A 21,143-nucleotide genomic window follows, 5' to 3' on the forward strand; every position below is an offset into this window, starting at 1 on the left:
CAGCCTCCCAGTGGATAGGATTACAGGCGTGAGCTACTGAGCCCAGCCTCTTCTACATTTTATGTTTGAGAATATGGACTTGATTCAGTTCTTTTTATAGTTTGGTAAACTTGAAATAACACTCATCTCATTAAATCCAGTCTCATTTGACATTCTCAGTATTTGAACTCTGATAAAAATGGACTAGTACTCAGAAGCTGGGCAGAAGGGAAGTCTGAGAAGTTGTTCTCTATCTCCTTTCTCTCTGTGGTTGCTGAACATTTTTGTGTGCTTCAAGAGGGCAAGTAGAACCAGGTTTGTCAAGGATTAAGACATAAGTCTTTTTTTTTTTAATTTTTATTTTTTTTCTTACATTTAAGGGAGATCTGGCCAATGTGTATTTTTATTGTCCATTAGTCACAATTGTCTGTGTTTTTATATCTAACTAGTGTTTTGTATTATTTGCTGTTTGTAGAAACTCCTTGGTAGTTAACTGCAGCTTCTTTGTCCTTTGGCAGCAGAAATGGGTATAACCATTTGGGAAAGTGACTTAGTGAGTGTCTGAATAACTCCAAGAGACTCTTGGTCCGGAATTCTAACACTGGGACTCTATCCTGAGAAAATAATCTTAAATATGAAGCTCATGAACAACATGTTTATTGTACCATTAAATATAAAAAGTTGCAAGCCACCCCAGTGTCCAAGTCCAGCTTAGGACAAACTCCACCAGAACACTCCAGTGTAATGACTCAGTGAGTTAATGATAATAGCTGATAAAATGGGTACTGCAGGCGGGTCCCGTGCTGTGCTCTGTGCGCGTGCTGTCCCACTTCACCTTCACAACTTCATGGTGGCTGCACCAGGTCACAAAGCAGGAAAGTGGCAGTGTGCACGGCTCTCAATGCCTGAAGCTGCCAGCCAGGTAATTGAGGAGGGCAGCAACAGGGACGGTACTGTGTGATGTTGGAGAAATAAAGAGGCAAAGCTGTGTTTACAGAATGCGTTTCAGCAGTGTGTAAAACACTGGAAATAAGACGGAATAGGAAATAACACGGAGGAAGTTTCTCATGATATTGTGGGTTGGGTTAGGTGGTGAGATTTGTATTATTTTTATGTTTACATCTGCTTGCCTGCATTTTCTAAAATGAGCATGTATTATTTTATACCAAAGGAAACAAAAAGGCATAACATGCTTCCCGTCAATGGAAGACTCCTAATGGTAAGAGGGGCTGTGTTGTGACGTGGCGATGATTCAGATTGGAGAAGCAGCTGCCCTCAGCCTTATCTGGAATGTCCTAAAACAGCTGAAACGGTACTGTTGGATCAAAACAGATTGAATTTCAGGAGTCAAATATACAAAAGGGCATGCTTGTGAAAATACAGGATTTAAGTTTCATAATATCCTAATAAATGGGTACATTATATGGAACAACTTAATTATGTTCCCCCTTGTTTAAACTTTCAACTCCTGTGTTGAAATTAAATCTACACTTACCTAAGCAGCGAGCTCAAGGTCTTGATATGAATAGGATGTATTTTAGCTTGAGATGTAAACTGTTTGATGCGTGCAACATTATCAGTTCTTTAGATATGTTCATAATGACATTAGCATCCCTAAACATTTGAGTAAATGAAAAAGAAATAGCATATAGAAGAATAATACACAAAGTAAAAGCAGATCTAGTTGCAGTATATTGTTGTTTGGAAGAGCAAGTTATTGAATAATTTGTACATCATGTAACTCCCCTTTATGTCTTTTAGTTTAATTTTTTTTTTTTACACAGGGTTTTTTTTGTTGTTTGTTTGTTTGTTTGTTTGTTTTTGAGATGAAGTCTCGCTCTCACCCAGGCTGGAGTGCAGTGGTGTGATCTCGGCTCACTGCAACCTCCGCCTCCCGGGTTCAAGTGATTCTCCTGCCTCAGCCTCCTGAGTAGCTGGGATTACAGGTGCCTGCTACGATGCCTGGCTGGTTTTTGTATTTTCAGCAGAGACAGGGTTTCACCATGTTGGCCAGGCTGATTACGAACTCCTGACCTCAAGTGTGCCTTCTGCCTCAGCCTCCCAAAGTGCTGGGATTACAGGCGTGAGCCACTGCGCCCGGCCTTGACACGGGGTCTCGCCCTGTCACCCAGGCTGGAGTGCAGTGGTGCCATCATCACTCACTGCAGCCTTGGACTCTTGGGCTCAGGTGATTTTCCTGTCTTGGCCTCCCCAGAGGCTAGGACTACAGGTATGTGCCACCATGCCCAGCTAATTTTTAAATTTTTTGTAGAGATGGCATCTCACCGTGTTGCCCAGGCTGGTCTTGAACTCCTGGGCACAAGTGATTTGCCCACCTCTTTCTCCCAAAGTGCTGAGATTACAGGTGTGAGCCATAGCACCTGGCAATTTTATTTTTACATTTTTCTTTTTGGAGGCACGATCTTGTTCTGTCATACAGGCTGCAGTGCAGTGGTTCAGTCATAGATCACTGGAGCCTAAATTCATGGGTTCAAGCAACTTTTCTGCCCCAGTTTCCTTAGTAGCTAGGACTGCAGGCGTATGCCACCATACCCAGCCAATTTTAAAAGTTTTTATAGAGATAGAGTCTCTATAAAAGCAGAGGGATACTTTACTATGCTGTGTTGCCCAGGCTGGTCTTGAATTCCTGGGCTCAAGTGATCTGCCTGCCTCATCCTCCCAAAGTGCTGAGATTACAGGTGTGACATACCATGCCCAGCCCCACTTTTCTGTTTTATTTACACACTTGAAAACAGATGGAGCCGGGCGTGGTGGCTCATGCCTGTAATCCCAGCACTTTGGGCGCCCAAGTCCGGTGGATCACCCGATGTCAGGAGTTCGAGACCAGCCTGGCCAACATGGTAAAATCCTGTCTCTACTAAAAATAACAAAAATTAGCCGGGCGTGATGGCACACGCCCGTAGTCCCAGCCACTTGGGAGGCTGAGGCAGGAGAATCGTTTGAACCTGGGAGGTGGAGGTTGCAGTGAGCCGAGATCGTGCCACTGCGCTCCAGCCTGGGCGACAGAATGAGACTCTGTCTCAAAAAAGGAAAAAAAAAAAAAAAAGAAAACAGATGGGAAGGATGTTATCTCGGAATGTGAATAGTAGGTGTTAGCGTGGCTGGGCTCTTGGTGGTCTTAAGTAAATAAAAAGTAACCTCCAGCAAACAAGTCTGCCATGAGTTGGGCCATTTAACACAGGACTTTATTCCCCAAATGTCAGAAAACAGGTGAGGAAGCAGCTGGTTGAGCACATGCCAGGGGAGAGGAGGTTGAATGCTGATAGTGGCAGCACTGCCGCATTGTTCTCAGGTGCTTTTCTGTTTGGTGCCTTGCCCTCTGAGGTGGGATCCATAGGTCAGGAAGCTGGGGAGGCTGCCTCTAGTCCAGGCAGCACCAGCTTCAGGCCTCTGGTGTGTTTCACTGACTTCCAAGTTTCCAAAGCGCCCTGTCTGCACCCCTCTTATGACACTTGAAAACAATTTATGGAAATTTCCAAACAGACACAGAAGTAGAGACCGTTGAATTAATCACATCAGCCTGTGTCTTTCTTGTTTCATCTGTCTCCACCCCCTACCCACACCCCTACTTTTCTCCTGAGCATTTTAAAGCAAATACTTCTTTTTCTTCCTACTGTCAAGTATCCCTCTGATGGAGCAGTTTCCTGAAAGGTCAAGGGTCGAGTCCCTTTCACTGTAGTATTGCAAGCCGCACTCAGCACTCAAGTGTTCAATAAACATTTATTGAAACAGAGTGATTTCATTCCACAGCTCAATAGGGAGATGGATTTTGTTCTGTAGGTTTCTCAGAAGCTGAATCTTTCCTACCTTAATGAACCACAGAGAGCATGTGTGTATTTTGGGATGTCGCACCTGCTGCTGGGGGTTAAGGTTTGTTTCGCCTTTGGTGTGTAGTGGAGATGGGTTTGTGCATAAATTCACTTTCAGAAAAAGTAGGGTGACTGGTTATGGCTATAATTTAGTCTGAACTTGTACAGACAAAAATAATGAAAAGTAAATCTTCCCCAAACATAAAAAATGTTTTTCATTTGCTGTCTAAGCATGGAGAGAGTTGAAATCAGACAGATCTGGGTCTGAAGTCCACATCTGTCACTTCACTGTAGATGTCTATGTCCTCTCTGGACCCCAATTTCTTCATTAGTAAAATGGGGCTATAACTATTGTATGGGGCAGATTAAATACAGATTCTACATAAGCTCTTGGCACATAGTAGGCACTCCATAAATACTGATTATTTCTTCTCCTTGCCCATGGTTCTGTGAAATGGGAATGTTTCCTGGGCCTCCCTTAGGAGGTCATTGTATGGATTTTTTAAAAATATATATATTTTTTATTATACTTTAAGTTCTAGGGTCCTTTGTAGGGACATGGATGAAGCTGGAAACCATCATTCTCAGCAAACTATCACAAGGACAGAAAAACCAAACACCGCATGTTCTCACTCATAGGTGGGAATTGAACAATGAGAACACTTGGACCCAGGAAGGGGAACGTTGTATGGATTAAATGAGTAATCTTTGGAAAGTGCTTACACCTGAGCCTGGAGCAAGTCAGAGCTCAGCCTCCTGGGTGCTGCTGCGGGTGCTGCCCCTGTCCTGGGAGTCCTTTTAAAATCATGTGTGTGCCTTCCCTGTCTCATCTACCCTGTTCCCTTTCCCTAGAGGTAACCACTTAACCATTTTTATTATTATTCTGGTTAATCCTTCCATTGTTTCTTTTTGGAAAAAAAAAAACTAAGTTTATCTTCTTCACACACAAGCAATGTCCTCCTTTTTACAAAAAGATATTAATAGCATAGCATGTTCCTTTTTTTTTTTTTTTTTGGAGATGGAGTTTCACTCTTGTCACCCAGGCAGGAGAGCAATGGCACGATCTCGGCTCACTTCAATCTCCACCTCCTGGGTTCAAACGATTCTCCTGCTTCAGACTCCCGAGTAGCTGTGATTACAGGTGTGTGCCACCACGCCCAGCTAATTTTTTGTATTTTTAGTAGAGACGGAGTTTCACCATGTTGGCCAGGCTGGTCTTGAACTCCTAACCTCAGGTGATCCACCCGCTTCGGCCTCCCAAAGTGCTGGGATTACAGGCGTGAGCCACTGCGCCTGGCCCCTTAATAGCATGTTCTATGCATGTTCTGCACAGTTATCTTTTTACTTGCTCTGATTTGGAGGCGGTTCCGTAGTGTATAAAGATATCTTCCACAATCCTTGTATAGTTATATGGTACTCCATATTTTGAATGTACCGTAATTTATTCGACCACTAGCCTGTTGGTGGGTATTTGGGTTATTTTCAGTGTTCTGCTATAATAGTTTGTAGCACATAGCCTTGTACAAACTTTCTTTTCTATTTTGCCAAAGTGTCTTTTGGGATAGATTCCTAGGAGTGGGCTTGCTAGATCAGAAGAGTAAATGCATGAATAACTGCTCTGGATTTTGCCAAATGTTTGTCTTCAGGGCCATCCCGTTTTGCAGTCATGTTGAGTGCCTGTCTCCCCGTTGCCATAGAAGCAGAATGTGTTGCCTCTTTGGTTTGTTTGTTTGTTTGTTTGTTTTGAGATAGAGTCTTGCTCTGTCACCCAAGTTGGAGTACAGTGGTGCGATCACAGCTCACCGCAGCAGCCTTGACCTCTTGGGCTCAGGTGATCCTCCCACCTCAGCCTCTCAAGTAGCTGGAACTATAGGTGCACTAATTTTTAAATAATTATTATTATTTTTTGTAGAGACAGGGTCTATGTTGCTCAGGCTGGCCTTGAACTCCTGGTCTCAAGTGATCCTCTCACCTCAGCCTCCCAAGTAGCTTGGACCACAGGTGTGCACCACCACGCCCAGCTATTTTTTTTTTTTTTTTAAATTTGAGGCCGGGTCTGGTGGCTCACGCCTGTAATCCTAGCACTTTGGGAGGCCAAGGCGGGTGGATTGCCTGAGCTCAGGAGGTCGAGACTAGCCTGGGCAACATGGTGAAACCCGTCTTTACTAAAATACAAAAATTAGCTGGATGTGGTGGCAGGCGCCTGTAGTCCCAGCTACTCGGGAGGCTGAGACGGGAGAATTGCTTGAACTGGGGAGGCAGAGGTTGCAGTGAGCCAAGATCGTGCCACTGCACTCCAGCCTGGGCGATAGAGTGAGACTCCATCTCAAAAAAAAAAAAAAAATTTGTAGAGATGGGGCCTCACTGTGTTGCCTAGGCTGGTCTCAAACTCCTGGGCTCAAGCTATCCTCCCGCCTCAGCCTCCCAAAGTTCTGGGATTACAGGCGTGATCCACTGTGCTCAGCCTTGTTTGTTTTTTGTCAGTCTGATGATGCAAATAGTATTTTCACTTAGTTTTGTTTTTCTCTTCTGAGCTAGGTTGGGCATCTTTTCCTTTGTTTAGGCGCCTTTTGCATTTTTTTCTGTCAAATGTTTTCATATTTTTGCCCCTTTTTCTACCAGAGTTTTAGTCTGTTCTCAATTTTTATAATTTCTTTAAAGATTAGGGATATTAGCCCTTTGTAGTATTTTGTAAAACTTCCTGGCGAGGTGTAGTGGCTTATGCCTGCAATAAGGGAGGCCAAGGCCTGAGGAGTGCCTGAGCAACATAGTGAGACCCCGCCTCTACAAAGCAAAACAAAACAAAACAAAACAAGCGCACCTGTAGTCCTAGCTACTTGGGAGGCTGAGATGGGAGGATCGCTTGAGCCCAAGAGGTCAAGGCTGCGGTGAGCTGTGATTGAGCCACTGTAGCCCAGCCTGGTTGGCAGTGTGAGAACCTGTTTCAAAACAAAAACAAAACTTCCTGAGGCACTGGCGTGATTAAGATAAATAAACCCACTGAACCTGAGGGACTGTTGGTCTGGGGAGGGAGACAGCTTCATAATGGATGTTCATGTACTTGCAAAGCGGTGATAGCTAGTTCTGCCTGGGGGGAGGTGATAGCTAGTTCTGCCTTGGGGGAGTCTGGGAAGACTTCCCGAAGGTGGTGGTATTTGACTTGGGTCTCAAAGCTTAGTCATTTCCCAGCCAAGAGAAGAGGAGCTGAGGATTTCCAGGTGGAGGAAAGAGTATATTCAAAAAAGTGGGGAAATAAAAGGAGTCGGTTGTGTTTGGGTCAGGTGGTTCTGGGAGGGGTGAGAGAGGAGCCTCTCAGATTGGGAGGAGCCCGGTGGGCCACGTGAAGCCTTCCTAGATGACAAGGAAAGCAAGGAGAGGTTTGGGAGTAGGCCCTGGCTCTGAGACTGTATGCTTCTTCCAGTCACCTGGGAGTTTTTAACACTGTGGCTCCCTGCCCCCTCCCACACTGATGCTCATCACTGGTGGGGTGGGGCCAGTGGTCACTGTTTCTCAAAGCTTGTCAGGTAATTGTAGTGGCAGTTGGGATGAAATCCTCCCATTGAGAGAATTGTGGCAGCAGGTTGGAGGAACGATGGACAGAGAACAAACTTGGTGTGCTTAGGAACCACCTGGGCTCTTGGCAAAAATTCGTATTTCCAAGGCTCAGGAGGTTGGGAGTGGAGCAGTAACTTGCTTTTTCTTTACTTTTTTATTTTATTTTATTTCTATATTATTATTTTAATAACCTGTATTTTGTTTTTAGAGTAGTCCAGTGAAGTAGTGAGAATGGGGTAGAGAATAGAGCAAGGAGTTCAGTCTGTAACTGATTGTGAACCATCATTTGAGATAGCTCATTGCCTTCAGGCCAGCGGTAACCTGCATTTTTAACAAACGTTCCAGGGGTTCTGATGTGGTGGTCTGGGTCACACGTTGAGAGGCACTGAGGCAGAGACAAGAGGCAGAACAACTTAAGCCTGAGGTAGGCGGAGCTGAAGAGGAGGGGCAGAATCTTCCATTATTTTAACAAATACAATCAATGATCCTAGGTAGGCAATTAGAAATGGGGAGTGAAGGAGGAAAAGAGTTGAGCGCCTGCTACTTCTTTTAGATTTGATGATGCTATTAATATTAACTGAAGAGGAAACGTGGGGGTCAGTGAACAGTGAGATGAGGTACATTTCAGTGTGGAGGCCTGGCCCCTGGGGACGCCAGCGTGCAAGACTAGGTTGGATTAGCAGTGATGCTGACAGAGTGGGAGTGAACTCAGCCAACCCATCGTTATCAGACAGGAATGCATTTGGCTGTAGGTTGATGTCATCAGGACCCACACTGGCTACCTTGTGGCCTCAACATGGCTGCTGCAGCACTAAATGTTGTATGTTCATTTAAAGCAAAGGTGGCACTGAGACTACACGTGTTCCCATATACCAGCCAAGCACTTGCCTACCTCCCCACCCCCAACAGAACTGCTTAGGTCTCCTTGACCAGTACTGGGGCAGTGGGGATTAGCCCTATGATGAAAGGTCCCCCGCGACCACCACCCCCAGTTCAGAAACAAGGTCCTGTGAGCAGTGAGGATGTGTGTGTGTGTGTGTGGGGGGGGTGTTAACAGAACACCACATACCGCAGCATACCGCAGTAAGAGAAGCGTCCTGGCTTTAGGAAAGTGGGTGTGAACTCCAAATGAAGGGCAGACCTGGAGCAGCTCTCCTGGGGGTTTGGGCATACACATCGTTGCCACTTTTTGGCTTTTTTTGGTTTGGTCCTTCCTCACATTAGTGGGGGCAGGAATGAGGTGTCTCTCCTCCTGTCAGTGGAAGCTTTGGCATAGGAGCTTTGGGACATGGTCGTTTTTAATAATCTTGGTGGCAGTGCATTGAAAACCAGGGTAGTGGCAATGGGGAAATTGGATTCTCTTGATGGGTAAGGGAAGGATGACTGTCCTTTTTCCATGAGTTGGTGTTTTGGAGTCTTCAGAAAACCTATGTTGGGTTCCTTTCTGTCAGAGTTAGCACCAGACTCAGGGCCTGGCTCTGCAGAGCTGAGCGGGATTCTGCAGCGCGGCAGTTGCCCGGTGCGCTCTCTCCTGCTGGCCGTTGGTGTCATGAAGACGCCGATGTGGCACACATTCTGTTGCCACCTTGGGCGTGCACACTCCCTCAGCTTCTGCCAGGATGCGGTAAGATCAGCTTATAGGTAGATAGGTGGTGGGTAAGTTGCAGGTAGTTCCTGAATGAGGATGAATCTGTGGGTAGTGTTTTGAGTAGATACAGGAATTTACCTTTGCTTAATTGATTTAAATCCGTTATCAGCAGACTTTTATGCTGAAGTTTTATTTTGCCAACAAGTATTATTGTCTGGGCTCTGGTGTGTCATTCATTAGCCAAGTGGCCTTGGGTGAATTACTTAATCCTCTGGCCCTCAGTTTCGTAATGTGTAAAGTGGGAATATTACCACCACTTTCAAAATTGGTGTGAGGATTAAAAGATGAAAATGGCTCCTACTTGGGTAGTGGGTGTGGTATGTGTGAAGAAGTGTTGGAGGTAACCTGGAGGTCTTTGAATATGTTTTGCATGCCTTACGTTTTGTGAACAAATTATTTTCTGACTGCTTCCTATATGTGAATCATGGTGCTTGTAAACTGCAAACCACAGATGAAGCTTTGAGATAGAATTGGAGAGGCCTGGGATTTCTTTTGTGACCTGTCATTAGTTGTTCAACCGGGCAAGTTACTCAGTCTCTCTGTTTACCAGTTTTCTTATTTGTTAACTGGAATACTAGTTTCTGTCTCATAGACCAGAAGTGTTTGTTCTGTTAAGAAGACAAGTAAATATAAAAATACTCATGAAAATTTAAAGTGATATGCAAATTGGGCCAGGTGCGGTGGCTCACGCCTGTGATCCCAGCACTTTGGGAGGCCGAGGTGGGTGGATCACCCAAAGTCAGGAGTTCGAGACCAGCCTGGCCAACATAGTGAAACCCTGTCTCTACTAAAAATACAAAAAATTAACCAGGCATGTAGTGCGCGCCTGTAATCCCAGCTACTCGGGAGGGTGAGGCAGGAGAATTGCTTGAACCTGGGAGGCGGAGGTTGCAGTGAGCCAAGATTGTGGCACTGCACTCCAGCCTGGGCGACAGAGCAAGACTCTGTCTCAGAAAACAAACAAACAAAGAGATATGCAAATTGATAGAAATAAGTTTACCAGCTTCTTTCCACTGAAACATTTGTATGTTAATTTTTTATGCCAGTATTTCCACTTTTGGGGGGCTTTGTGAATTTGGGTGATGTTGCTTAATTAACCATAGTCAGGTTTCTGTTTTACCTGCTTTTTTGTTGTTGTTGAAGGACCGGGGAAGTCTAAAGGACAGATAGGTGGCTGAAGTGGACATTTGGCTAATTTTCTTTCCTTTCTGCTACTTTTTTTTTGTTTCCCTCCCAGTTTCCCAGCTGTCTGCCTGCAGCCCCTCTGTCCAGGTCACCTTGGGCAGGCCGTGGCTTGCTGCCCTCAGCCTCTGGACACGACTCTTGGTCAGTCCCCTCCATTTTCCTCACCCCCATGTGGCAGCTGTTTTTCATTTGTTTGTCTTTTACTGCGTAAATGTGGAAATCCTCACTCCTTACATGCTCAAGACATTAACACTAATAGTCTGAGATTTTACTTCTATCCTTATATTGATTAACTATATTTTTCCCTTTACCATTTTACATGCAGAATAATACATGGAGTATACACATAAGTTGTGAAGCACAGTCACGGACTGTGCACACGTGGACCCACCTGCGCGGCTGAGTGCCAGGGTGCTCTTCTGTGGCATCCTCCAGGGTTAAGCATCCTTTGGGGCTTAGTCTCCATTTGACTTACTCTTCTGGTAAATGCCGGTTCACACTTTTTACCTATTTTCTCTTTGGTGGTTTTTCTTTTTTATCATTCTGTGGGAGTTTCTTTTTTTCTTTCTTTCTTTCTTTTTTTTTTTTTTTTTTGAGAGGGAGTTTCACTCTTGTCACCCAGGCGGGCGTGCAGTGGCATGATCTCGGCCCACTGCAACCTCCGTCTGCTGGGTTCAAGCGATTCTTATGTCCCAGCCGCCGAAGTAGCTGGGATTACAGGTATCCGCCACCATGACCAGCTAATTTTTGTATTTTTAGTAGAGACAGGGTTTCGCTGTGTTGCCCAGGCTGGTCTCGAACTCCTGACCTCAGGTGATCCACCTGCCTCGGCCTTCCAAAGTGCTGGAATTACAGGCATGAGCCACCGCGCCCAGCCCGTTCCATGGGAGTTTCTGCTATATTCTGGTTACTGGTTACTGACTGGCTGTCAGCAATAGTGTACCTTTTTTTCCCACCTTGGCTTTTCTTTTATCTCTTTTTGAGGTGTCTTTGATGAGCAGAAATTCTCAATTGTAATATAGTTGAGTTTAGCAGTCATAGCTTATATCTAATATTTTTTTCTATTATATTTAAGAAACTCTTCCCAATTCCAAAGTCATTGGAAATTCTCTATCGTCTGCTGGACGTTTTGAAGTTCTTCTGCCTTTTGCTTTAGCACACCCAGAGTCTGCCAGGAGCTCACGCGTGTGGTGTCCTTGGGTAACCTGCCATCTCAGCCCCTTTGCTGAAATCCCCCTCCCTCCCAAACCCTGGTTTGCAGTGCTACCTGTTACACATCAAGCTTCCAAATCTGCAAGGGTCTGTTTCTGGGCTATCTTTGGTCCCCAAATTCCGCTTCTCTTAATTTGCTTTAAGGATAGTTGAGGACATAAGCAGATATTTACTTACGGGAATATCCACTGAAGTTCTGATGATAGCATTGAGGGAACGGGAAGCATTCTAAATGTTCCAGCAGTGGGAAGCAGGTGAATGTTGGAGGGGAGGGTGTGTAGGTGCAGTGAGATACTCTGTAGCCAGCAAAAATGCGTTTGCTGATGTGGCTATATGGTGATAATATACATGACAAAAAAATAGCAAGGTCACATAACAGTATGTACAGTATGGATTCCATGTTCATAAAAAGAAAGTTGTAAGTTGAAAAAAACCTGTTATCTTGCTTTCTCCTGTCCTGGTCACACTCAGGGTGATTTGATCTGGCTTCGACCCCATCAGGCCACCATGTCCGCTCTGGCAGGTCCTCGGTGACCCCCTGGTGGCTGCTTCCTTTATCCTCGGCTCAGTTCTCATTTATGACCTCGCTGCTGCATTGGACATCACTGATGCGATCTTCTCGACGTGCTCTCTGCTCTCCTCCGCTTCTGCCCACTTTCTTCTTATTCTCCTTTCTGGCTTTCCTTCCTTGGTATTGGTGTCCCTGGGTTCCCATTTCCCTGGGCCTCCGTGTACTCCATGCTTTCTCCTTTGGGGCCCTTGGCAAGGCATCTCCTGTGTTAAAACTTCTACATCACAGACCTGCAGAGCTGGCTGTCGCCTTACACTGAACTCCCCTGACGTCCTCGAGGCCCGCAGAGTCAGCACATCCAGAATGAAACCCACATCCCCCCACTGAGCCACACTCTTTGGAGGCATCCAGGATTTCTGTCCTGTCTCCTCCCCTTCACCTCGGTCGATTGTCACATTTTTCTGAACATTCCCATGCCTGTGTCCATCTCTCCCCTGCCACCCCAGACTCTTGTCATCAACTCCCCCCTTATGCGAGTTTCTGGAGTGTTCTGCCAGCCTCCACATTTCACCCCTCTTCTTTCCCACACTGTGGCCACAGTCAGCTTTCCAGAGTGTATTTCTGAGCCACCACCGGGCTCTGTCTGTAGCCCCAAGGAGCAGCTGCCGGCCTCTGCTTGCCCAGCCCCTCCTCCCTGGCCTGCTCAGGTACCTGTTGTCTCAGGCAATTCCCTTATGGGGCATTGCTCACTGCCCTGTGCCCCACATCCCAGAGCACTCTGGTGTGTACACATCCGCCTTCCTCTGGTCTGAGCTCCTGGCCATGCAGCCCTCAGAGCCCAGTGTAGTGACCAGCATCTGGTGATGCAGCCACGTGTCAGAGAGGGGGCAACCTCACCCTGTGCTTGGGCCTGCTAGTGCCTTTCAGACAGAGTCCATTCCGGACTTTCCCTGCCTCCTGGTTTGAAGCCCTTTTCAAGGACATTCTCAGAGCTGTCTTACTGTTAAGCAAGGACCACTGGAGACTTGCGCTTCCCCCCAAGCAGCTGCACGTGGTAGTCTTGGACCTGTGGGCTGGGCATATGTCTGTCGGGTCAGTGGGTGGCCGTGGACCACACTCCAGCTCAGGCCCAGTGCTCTCACCAACTTCCTCTGGGGAGCCCAGCACTGGGATTGGTGTCTTGCCTGTGTTTGCTGGTGGGCACGTGTTCACTTTCCACCTGCTGCTCTCTGACTAGAGCTTAAGAGTTTTCTTGGTGCTGTGTGTGTTGCAAATTTGTCTCTGATTGGAATAAGGGTATCTTAGATGGCTTGAACGACAGTTGGCCCTTTTGTTTGTGCATAGAACCCAACAAAGTGACTCTAAGAGCCCGGTGGCCCGGCGTGGCCCGAGCGAACTGTGCAGGGACCTGGCCCTTTCACTCCTGACTCTGCTCTAGGGGGCAAGGAGAGGCCTCGTCAGCCTAGCAGCATTTCCTGTGGGTGCCTTTCACAGCTGCCACGTGCAAAATACAGCACATTATTTTGGGGTGTTATTTTCTTGACCACTTTTGGTTCATTCCTTTTGACTAAATGTTTAAAAATATTCTGCAGCATATCTATAGTACTCACAAGCAGCGAATCAGGAGAAGAAATGCAGTTTCTGAGAAGGCTTCAAAGAAATAATGGTCTTTATCTTTTCCCCAGCCTTTTCCGCTGAAACCCACCAGTCTTTTTCTGAGCACTCTTGTTCTATAAATAAAGCAGCAGCTCTCCTTGGGCAGCCCAAGATCGCAGACTCTCATCCGCCCTCAGAAAGATTGTGCGTGTGCGTGTGTGTAAGAGTATGTGGTGCAGTGAGTTGTGTTTTAATTTTGCTTTTCTTTTATGTATGAGATGTGTAGCAGGAGATGCAAGAAAAAATACTCCAGCATCTGTCCTTTAAAGATAACTTATAACTTTTCTGGGTTTTGGCTTGTTGGTTTTGTCTTTTTTTTTTTTCCCATTTAGGGAAGAGATGGAAGTGATTGCTTTCCCCACAAAGGTAAGGAAGATGAATCGGGGGCCAGGAGAGACATCTTCACAGTGAGGCCTTTGAGGTCAACAGAGAAAGGGTCTCGTGGTATATGTTTCAGGCTTCCATGGATGGCATTGTTCTGTGCAGATGTATTTGAAATGAGTTTCATCCATGTGTACTTGGATGTGAAAAGGATGTTTGGAAACAAATACCATTTCCCAGTCCTTCACACTGAAGACTGGTTTATATCCTTGCTACCAGAATCGGGGTGGGACTTTCTTTCTGCCTTGGATCACCCTTGGTCTGTTTTGGACGGGACCTCAGATGCTAACTGTATGCTGGGGATCCCCGCTGTCTCTAGGGGAGGGGGTGGGGGTGGGGAGGTCACTTCTGGCAAACAAGCGTCATCAGAATGCTTGATCGTTGGATAATGTTGGGCTCCTCTCTTTTTCCTTCCTGGCACTCTTTAATTACTGGGGAGAGGGTGGGTGCCTTCTTCAGAAGTGTGAGGTGAATGTATAAGCCAAGAATGAGTCAGTAGATTCTTCAGCAGCTCTGCCCTGCGCTGATCCTCTAGAGTTGGAAAGGGCTGCTGTTGTGCCACTGGGTCAGTGCCGAAAGCAGAGTTCACCATGATTGGAACATGCTGGTGAGCAAGAAGCTCTTGGAAGTGGTCGTGAGTGCAGCCAGTTCCCCCCAACCCAGGAAGGGCACAGTGAGGATGGCCGGTTGCGGGATAAGGAGAAGAGACCCCTAGGCAGTTTGCATTGGCCTGTGCTGTCCGGGTGTGGTCCTGGTGTCCGTCCACATGTTGATGGTGTGTCGGGCTGGGGGCTTTCTGCAGCCTTCCCTGTTCCACTGTCTCTCCTGTTGTGAATGCCGGTGGATGGACCAGGCAGCGCAGTGTTCTGCGCTTGCATTCTGGCATAGGTGGGGGACATGAGCCTCCTGTGTCTTGCTTTTGCTGGTTTTATCTTAGGGAGTTTTAAGTGTTTGTGGATACTTAAGAACTTTGTACATGCACTGTTTGAAACATTTACGTAAAGTGCAGAGCTATATGAGATTAGGTAGTTAAGCAAAAGTTTCTCTGAACCAATGTGCTTGTCTTTGAACAGAATTTTTAGGAAGCCTCCCTCCATTTCCATGCTGAGGCTCCTTGTGGACTGGGCATTTCCGTGAGGTGGGATGTAACATAGTGTGCGAACGCTGAGAGCCAGGTTCTTGTCTTCACGCTTGTCGTTTATTCTTTTTGACTGTGTTAATGGCTCCGAGTACGTCAAAACATCTCATGACCAAGTAGTTAGTTACGCATTTGATGTTTTGGTGGCATGGGCTGCGTAAGGCGGGGGAGCAGCTCCGGGAGAAGTAGAGCCCCCTTCATTCTTGGCTTTAATTGAGCCAAGGTGAGTGGACCGTATAATCCATTTCTGGATTCTCGTAAGAGAACGTCTTGTGTTGGGGTGAACTCATCAGCTTTTCGGGTTGAGAGGAGTTTTAGTGTCGTGGCCGAGGCACTTTCCTCTCATGGTGTGTGCAGATGCACACGCCAGGCCTGTGAGTGGTGGGTTGGGCTGAGGGCGCGGGCCTGGAGCTTCTGAGCCCCAGAGCCACTGACGTAGACAGCTTTGGCAGCAGCATCCTGAGAAATGGCAGGGGGCCAGAGAACACAGAGACAGGGCCAAGAATAGCTGAAAAATACCAAATGCTGAAGTTGGAGAATGCACTGGCCCCACGTCCCAGTGTCCTCCCAGCTGCTGTGTACTGTGGCCCTGTGAGCCTCAGTGTCCCTTCTTCATGTCTGCCAGTGCGTCCAGGGCACACCCTGGGCCTCTTGACACCCCCACCCACACAGGCACACATTGCCCCTTAGAGGACAGGATTGGTGCAACCCCCCATGCCCCCGGCAGCGTGCTGGGCCTGTGCATAGGTCAAGGTCTGTTGAGAGTGTGAGAAATATTTTCTGTTAGAGACACGAATATGTTTCAGCCGCAACAGGCTGCGTTTCAGCCGGAAGAGTGAAAGGGCACCTTGAAAACGCAAGTTTATGAATATGTTTCTGTACTTTCAGACCATCATCAAAGAGGGGATGCTGACCAAACAGAACAATTCATTCCAGCGATCAAAAAGGAGATACTTTAAGCTTCGAGGGCGAACGCTTTACTATGCCAAAACGGCAAAGGTGAGGCCCCATGCAGGAAAGCACACGCGAGGACATCACAGGAGCCGTCCCAGGGGAGGAACTGGGGGTGCTGAGTCCTTGTGTGGGAAAAGCTTCAATTCTCAGATCTGTTATTGCCAGTGAGTTTTGTAACACTCCACGCTGTCAGGTTTTACTTGTCTCAAGGCATGTTTTATTTCTTATCAAAATTAATTTCTGTTCATTTTCCTTTTCTTTAATGTCATCAGTAATGGGGAAAAGGAAAAAAAGGGTCACAGAAACAGCCACGTTACAGTTGGATATCTTTCTTTCAGAAAGGTGGAGGGAATCACAGGGTTATGAATTTCATCTTCTTATTATTAAATAATTTTTATTCTTTAAGTATATTGAAGTTCTTTTTTTTTTTTTTTTTTGAGAGGGAGTCTTGCTTTGTCGTCCAGGCTGGAGTGCAGTGGCGAGATCTCGGCCCATTACAACCTCCGCCTCCTGGGTTCAAGCAATTCTCCTGCCTCAGCCTCCCAAGTAGCTGGGATTACAGGTGCCTGCAACCACGCCTGGCTAAAATTTTTATATTTGAGTAGAGATGGGGTTTCACTATGTAGGTCAAGCTGGTCTCGAACTCCTGACCTCAAATGATCCGCCTGCCTCTGCCTCCCAAAGTGCTGGGATTACAGGCATGAGCCACTGTGCCCGGCCTAGAGATGGGGTTTCACCACATTGCCCAGGCTGGTCTTGAACTCCTGACCTCAAGTAATCTGCCCGCCTTGGCCTCCCAAGGTGCTGGGATTACAGGCATGAGCCACTGTGCCCAGCCAAAGTAGAAGGAGCTGAGCTTCTTGATGTGTGAACAGAAATGGGAAATTCTTTATTTTTAGGCTTTCTAGCAATTAACCTTGTTTCTGTGTGCCCTATTGTAGGTAGATTTAAAGCTAGAAGCACCAGGTGGGTGCTGCTGGAGGAGGAGCAGCCAGTGAAAGTCACAGATTACTGCCATGTTTAAGCGGATGTGGTGTTAGACATTCAGACACCAGTGTGTTGGCTGGGATTCTGAATACCTGTGTTTTTTATCAGGATTGGTGTCAGTACTAATATTTTGGTATTTAAGAAATCTGGAGTCTGAATCATTTACATTTTGAGACATATCCCTAGAAAGTTACTGCATTACAATTTGAAATGGAACAAAGCAGCTTGTTTAGAAAGGGTTCTGACCACTTCCCTCACTTAAAAAAAAAAAACAAAACACGACAAAATAACCTTTTACAGTTAGTTCTGGGGGTGAGGGGAGGGGGAAGGTTACTTAAAAGATTGAGTTTCTTTTCTGAGTTATTAGTTTGATTTTCTCCAGGGTTCCTCATAGAGCCATCGTAGAATAGAGGGGATGGTATAAGGGAAACAGGAGGCAGGGGCTGTGCTGGGGGACCCTGTAGGGAGTGGAGAGGGAGACGGGGGAGGTCCCCAGGCCTGACTCCCAGCCCTGCCCTGGAGCATCTTTCTCTCCGGGACCAGGATCCTTCTGCTCTGCTCCCTTGTTTCCTTTCACGGCCAGACCCTTTCCATTTGGACCTGTCTCTCTTCCCCAGAAGAATTTGTTTTAGCCAGGACCTTCCCCCTCCATGTGCTCGCTGGAGGAACAAGCCAGGAGGACACGGAATCCTCAGTCCAGACCCCGGCCTTCCCTCAGCTAAAACACTGTGTGAGAACATACTTCACATGTAAAAGTGAACACTGGTATTGACAGTAGTAAATACAGAAATACCAGCATTGGGTTGTTTGCTTTGGTTCTCTCTCTTTCTTCCTTCACTAATGCAATGACAATGTTTGTAGATTTTTTTTAAAAAATCACGGCACTATACCTGTGAGCCCGAGCTTTTGGTTAGAAGCAGGTGGGTGGGTTAATTTGGATTGGCTTATTGATTGGATGCTACAGTTTCAAGGTACTGGGGCTTCTGTGGGTGCTTGTTAGGGATCATTGGGGTGTGGTGGGCAGCGCTGGCTAGTGCTTAGGGATGGACCTGTCTTTGTGTGCCTTAGTCCCTGTGTTTGTCTCTTTCCAGTCAATCATATTTGATGAGGTGGATCTGACAGATGCCAGCGTGGCTGAATCCAGTACCAAAAACGTCAACAACAGTTTTACGGTAAGATTCCTGAGTCATGCCTTTCTTGATTCTTCACTGAAGTCGGCTTTCCTTTTTGATCTGAACATGTGTCCAAGCAGTTCAAACGTTTTCATTCTTTTCTTACTGATTGGAATGATTGCTGGTAAAATTTGAATTTAATGCTGAAAGTAATACTGAGGTTGGAGAATAACCAAGAATTTGGCATGCATAAGCACAAAAGGACAATAGGGACCAAATGAAAAATTTTTATATGTGTTTTGGTTCACGTCTGTTTTGTTTTTTTTGAGACGGAGTTTGGCTCTTGTTGCCCAGGCTGGAGTGCAATGGCGTGATCTCCAGCTCACAGCAACTTCCGCCTCCCGGGTTCAAGCGATTCTCCTGCCTCAGCCTCCCGAGTAGCTGGGATTACAGGCATGTGCCACCACACCTGGCTAATTTTGTATTTTTAGTAGAGACGGGGTTTCTCCATGTTGGTCAAGGTGGTCTCGAACTCCCAACCTCAGGTGATCCACCCTCCTTGGCCTCCCAAAATCCTGGGATTACAGGTGTGAGCCACCATGCTTTGCTGGTTCACGTCTTACTAGCTCTGTACAGAGTTTTGTTTTTTGTGATTAATGTCGAAAATTTGGAAAATGCAGACAAGTATGTTAAAGCAATTAAAAAGCAGACATAATTCAGCCACCTCAAAAAACATTGAATGTTAATATTTTGGTGTATTTCTTTTTTTTTTCCTTTTTTATGTTTAAACTTTCTTCCTTCCAAATTTATAAAAGTTATGTAGGACTTTCTGCAAAAGTTCTAAATGCACAAAATCATGTGATCTCACCACTTGGAAGTGGCCAGCTGCTTACTCTAGAGTGTTTATCTTTATTTCTGTATATTTATGTCTTTACCTACGTGTACCCATGAGATCATGCTGAACCTTTTGGTTTACACCTGTGTTTTTTTTCCCCCCAGGACAATTTATAGTAGAGAGTTGCTCATGTCAGCTGATCTAAATGTTCGTGATATTATTTAATGGCTATAGTAGCATTTTCTTGTAGGATTTTATAATTTAGGCTTTACGGGCTGACTTTAGCGCCTGCCTGTGTAAGGTTTGACTCTAATAACAGCACTAGAACTTTTAAAGCTGTTTTTCTTTATGTTATTAGGCCATCCCATCTAGACAAAAAGTGTGCACCCTAATTTAAAAAATTATTCTTTTATAATTCAGTCAAGGTGAGTAATTTTCCTCAAGTTTAGGATCTGATATTTTGGGTTAGTGTTAGTTTCAGGTGCTTTCAAGTTTTGTTTTGTTTTATTTATTGATGGATTCATTGTTGATGTTGCCAATACAAATGGGATTTTCCTTCCTCTGTCTAAACCTCTGCTTATTTTGTGTTGATGTAACTGCTCTTATTTTACTTGGAGTATTTGTAGTTTTCTCTATTAATTTATTTTTACCAGCTGGGAAGAGACATTTTTAACCACATAAATAGATTTTTCTTTGATTCGTGGTTTTTAGAGTCTTTAATAGGAGTAGGTGTTGAATTTCTTTGGAGTGTTCTGAGCATCAGTTAATTAATTAATGAATTTTTTTGAGATGTTGTCTCCCTTTGTCACCCAGGCTGAAGTGCGGTGGTGTGGTCTCGGCTCACTGCAACCTCCGTCTCCCAGGTTCAAGGGATCCTCATGCCTCAGCCTCCCTAGTAGCTGGGATTATAGTCGTGCACCGTTATGCCCAGATAATTTTCGTAATTTTAGTAGAGATGGGGTTTCACCATATTGGCCAGGCTGGTCTCAAACTCCTGGCCTGGAGTGATCTACCCGCCTGAGCCTTCCAAAGTACTGGGATTACAGGCATGAGCCACCGTGCCTGGCCCTGGGCATTAATTTAGATGTTCATTTTGGTTTCAGTTATTTGCATATTTCCTAATAAAAAAATTATTCTTGGTAATGTTGAATTTTACTCCTTTATCTTGCAATTTAGAATTTTCCCACTGGTATGTATGCATTTGTTTTGGGTGAGAATGTAGCCTTGTTGCAGTTTTAAACAATTGTTTTTTCTGTTTTTAATTTTAATGGATACATAATAGCTGGACATATTGTGTTTTGATTTCAGAGTTAAACCAACCCCATAAAATTCACTTAGTAACTTTCTATGAGTTTATGTTTTCTGCAACATTTTATGTAGCTTTGGGATTGGTTGTTTCTTAAGTTCGAGAGAATTTATTTTAAATTATTTGTCAAGAAGACTTTTTAGGGAGATAAGGCTGTAATAGAAATAAATCCTAAAATATTTATATCTTGCATTTTGATCATTTGAGCCTTTTCACTTTTTGAGTCCACATCTGTAATTTACTTTCCCACTAATTTCACACCTTCAAAGTTAGTAGCGTGTACTGTTGTGTAGTTTAAACACCTGTGTCTCTGGTTGAATCTCCTTTGCATTTCTAATTTTATTAGTTTAGTTTGCTTTTCTTGTCAGATTTCGTAAACTCTAGCATTTTTGTTTTCTTTGTTTTTAAAGAGAACTAGTTCTTAGATTATTGAACAATTCTCCTTTTCTGTTTCCTTTTTTATTTTTTTGAGACGGAATCTTGCTCTGTTGCCCAGGCTGGAAGGCTGGAGTGCAATGACGTGATCTCGGCTCACTGCAACCTCCACCTCCTGTGTTCAAGCGATTCTTCTGCCTCAGCCTCCTGAGTAGCTGGGATTACAGGCACCTGCCACCACACCCAGCTAATTTTTTTATATTTTTAGTTAGAGACGGGGTTTCGCTACGTTGGCCAGGCTGTTCTCAAACTCCTGACCTCGAGTGATCTGCCTGCCTCGGCTTCCCAAAGTGCTGGGATTACAGGTGTGAGCCACCACGCCTGGCCTGTTTCCTTTTTTTTTTTTTTTTTTTTTTCTGAGACAGGGTCTTGCTCTGTTGCCCAGGCTGGAGTATAGTGCTGTGATCTCGGCTCATGGC

At 45.5% G+C, this 21,143-nt stretch overlaps 1 protein-coding gene across 4 annotated transcripts in view; it reads left to right on the top strand.

Annotated features, from left to right (window-relative positions):
* DGKD (diacylglycerol kinase delta) overlaps positions 1-21,143 on the top strand; it is a 118,917-nt gene that overhangs the window by 17,803 nt on the left and 79,971 nt on the right. For all 4 annotated transcript variants that reach the window (XM_034955384.3, XM_055109235.2, XM_055109234.2 and 1 more), the window contains 2 exons: positions 15,984-16,094; positions 18,128-18,208. In XM_034955384.3, the coding sequence (XP_034811275.1) occupies positions 15,984-16,094; positions 18,128-18,208 (192 nt within the window). The remainder of the gene's footprint in view (positions 1-15,983; positions 16,095-18,127; positions 18,209-21,143) is intronic.

Source organism: Pan paniscus, chromosome 13 (assembly GCF_029289425.2).
Source record: "Pan paniscus chromosome 13, NHGRI_mPanPan1-v2.0_pri, whole genome shotgun sequence".
Lineage (NCBI taxonomy): Eukaryota > Metazoa > Chordata > Mammalia > Primates > Hominidae > Pan > Pan paniscus.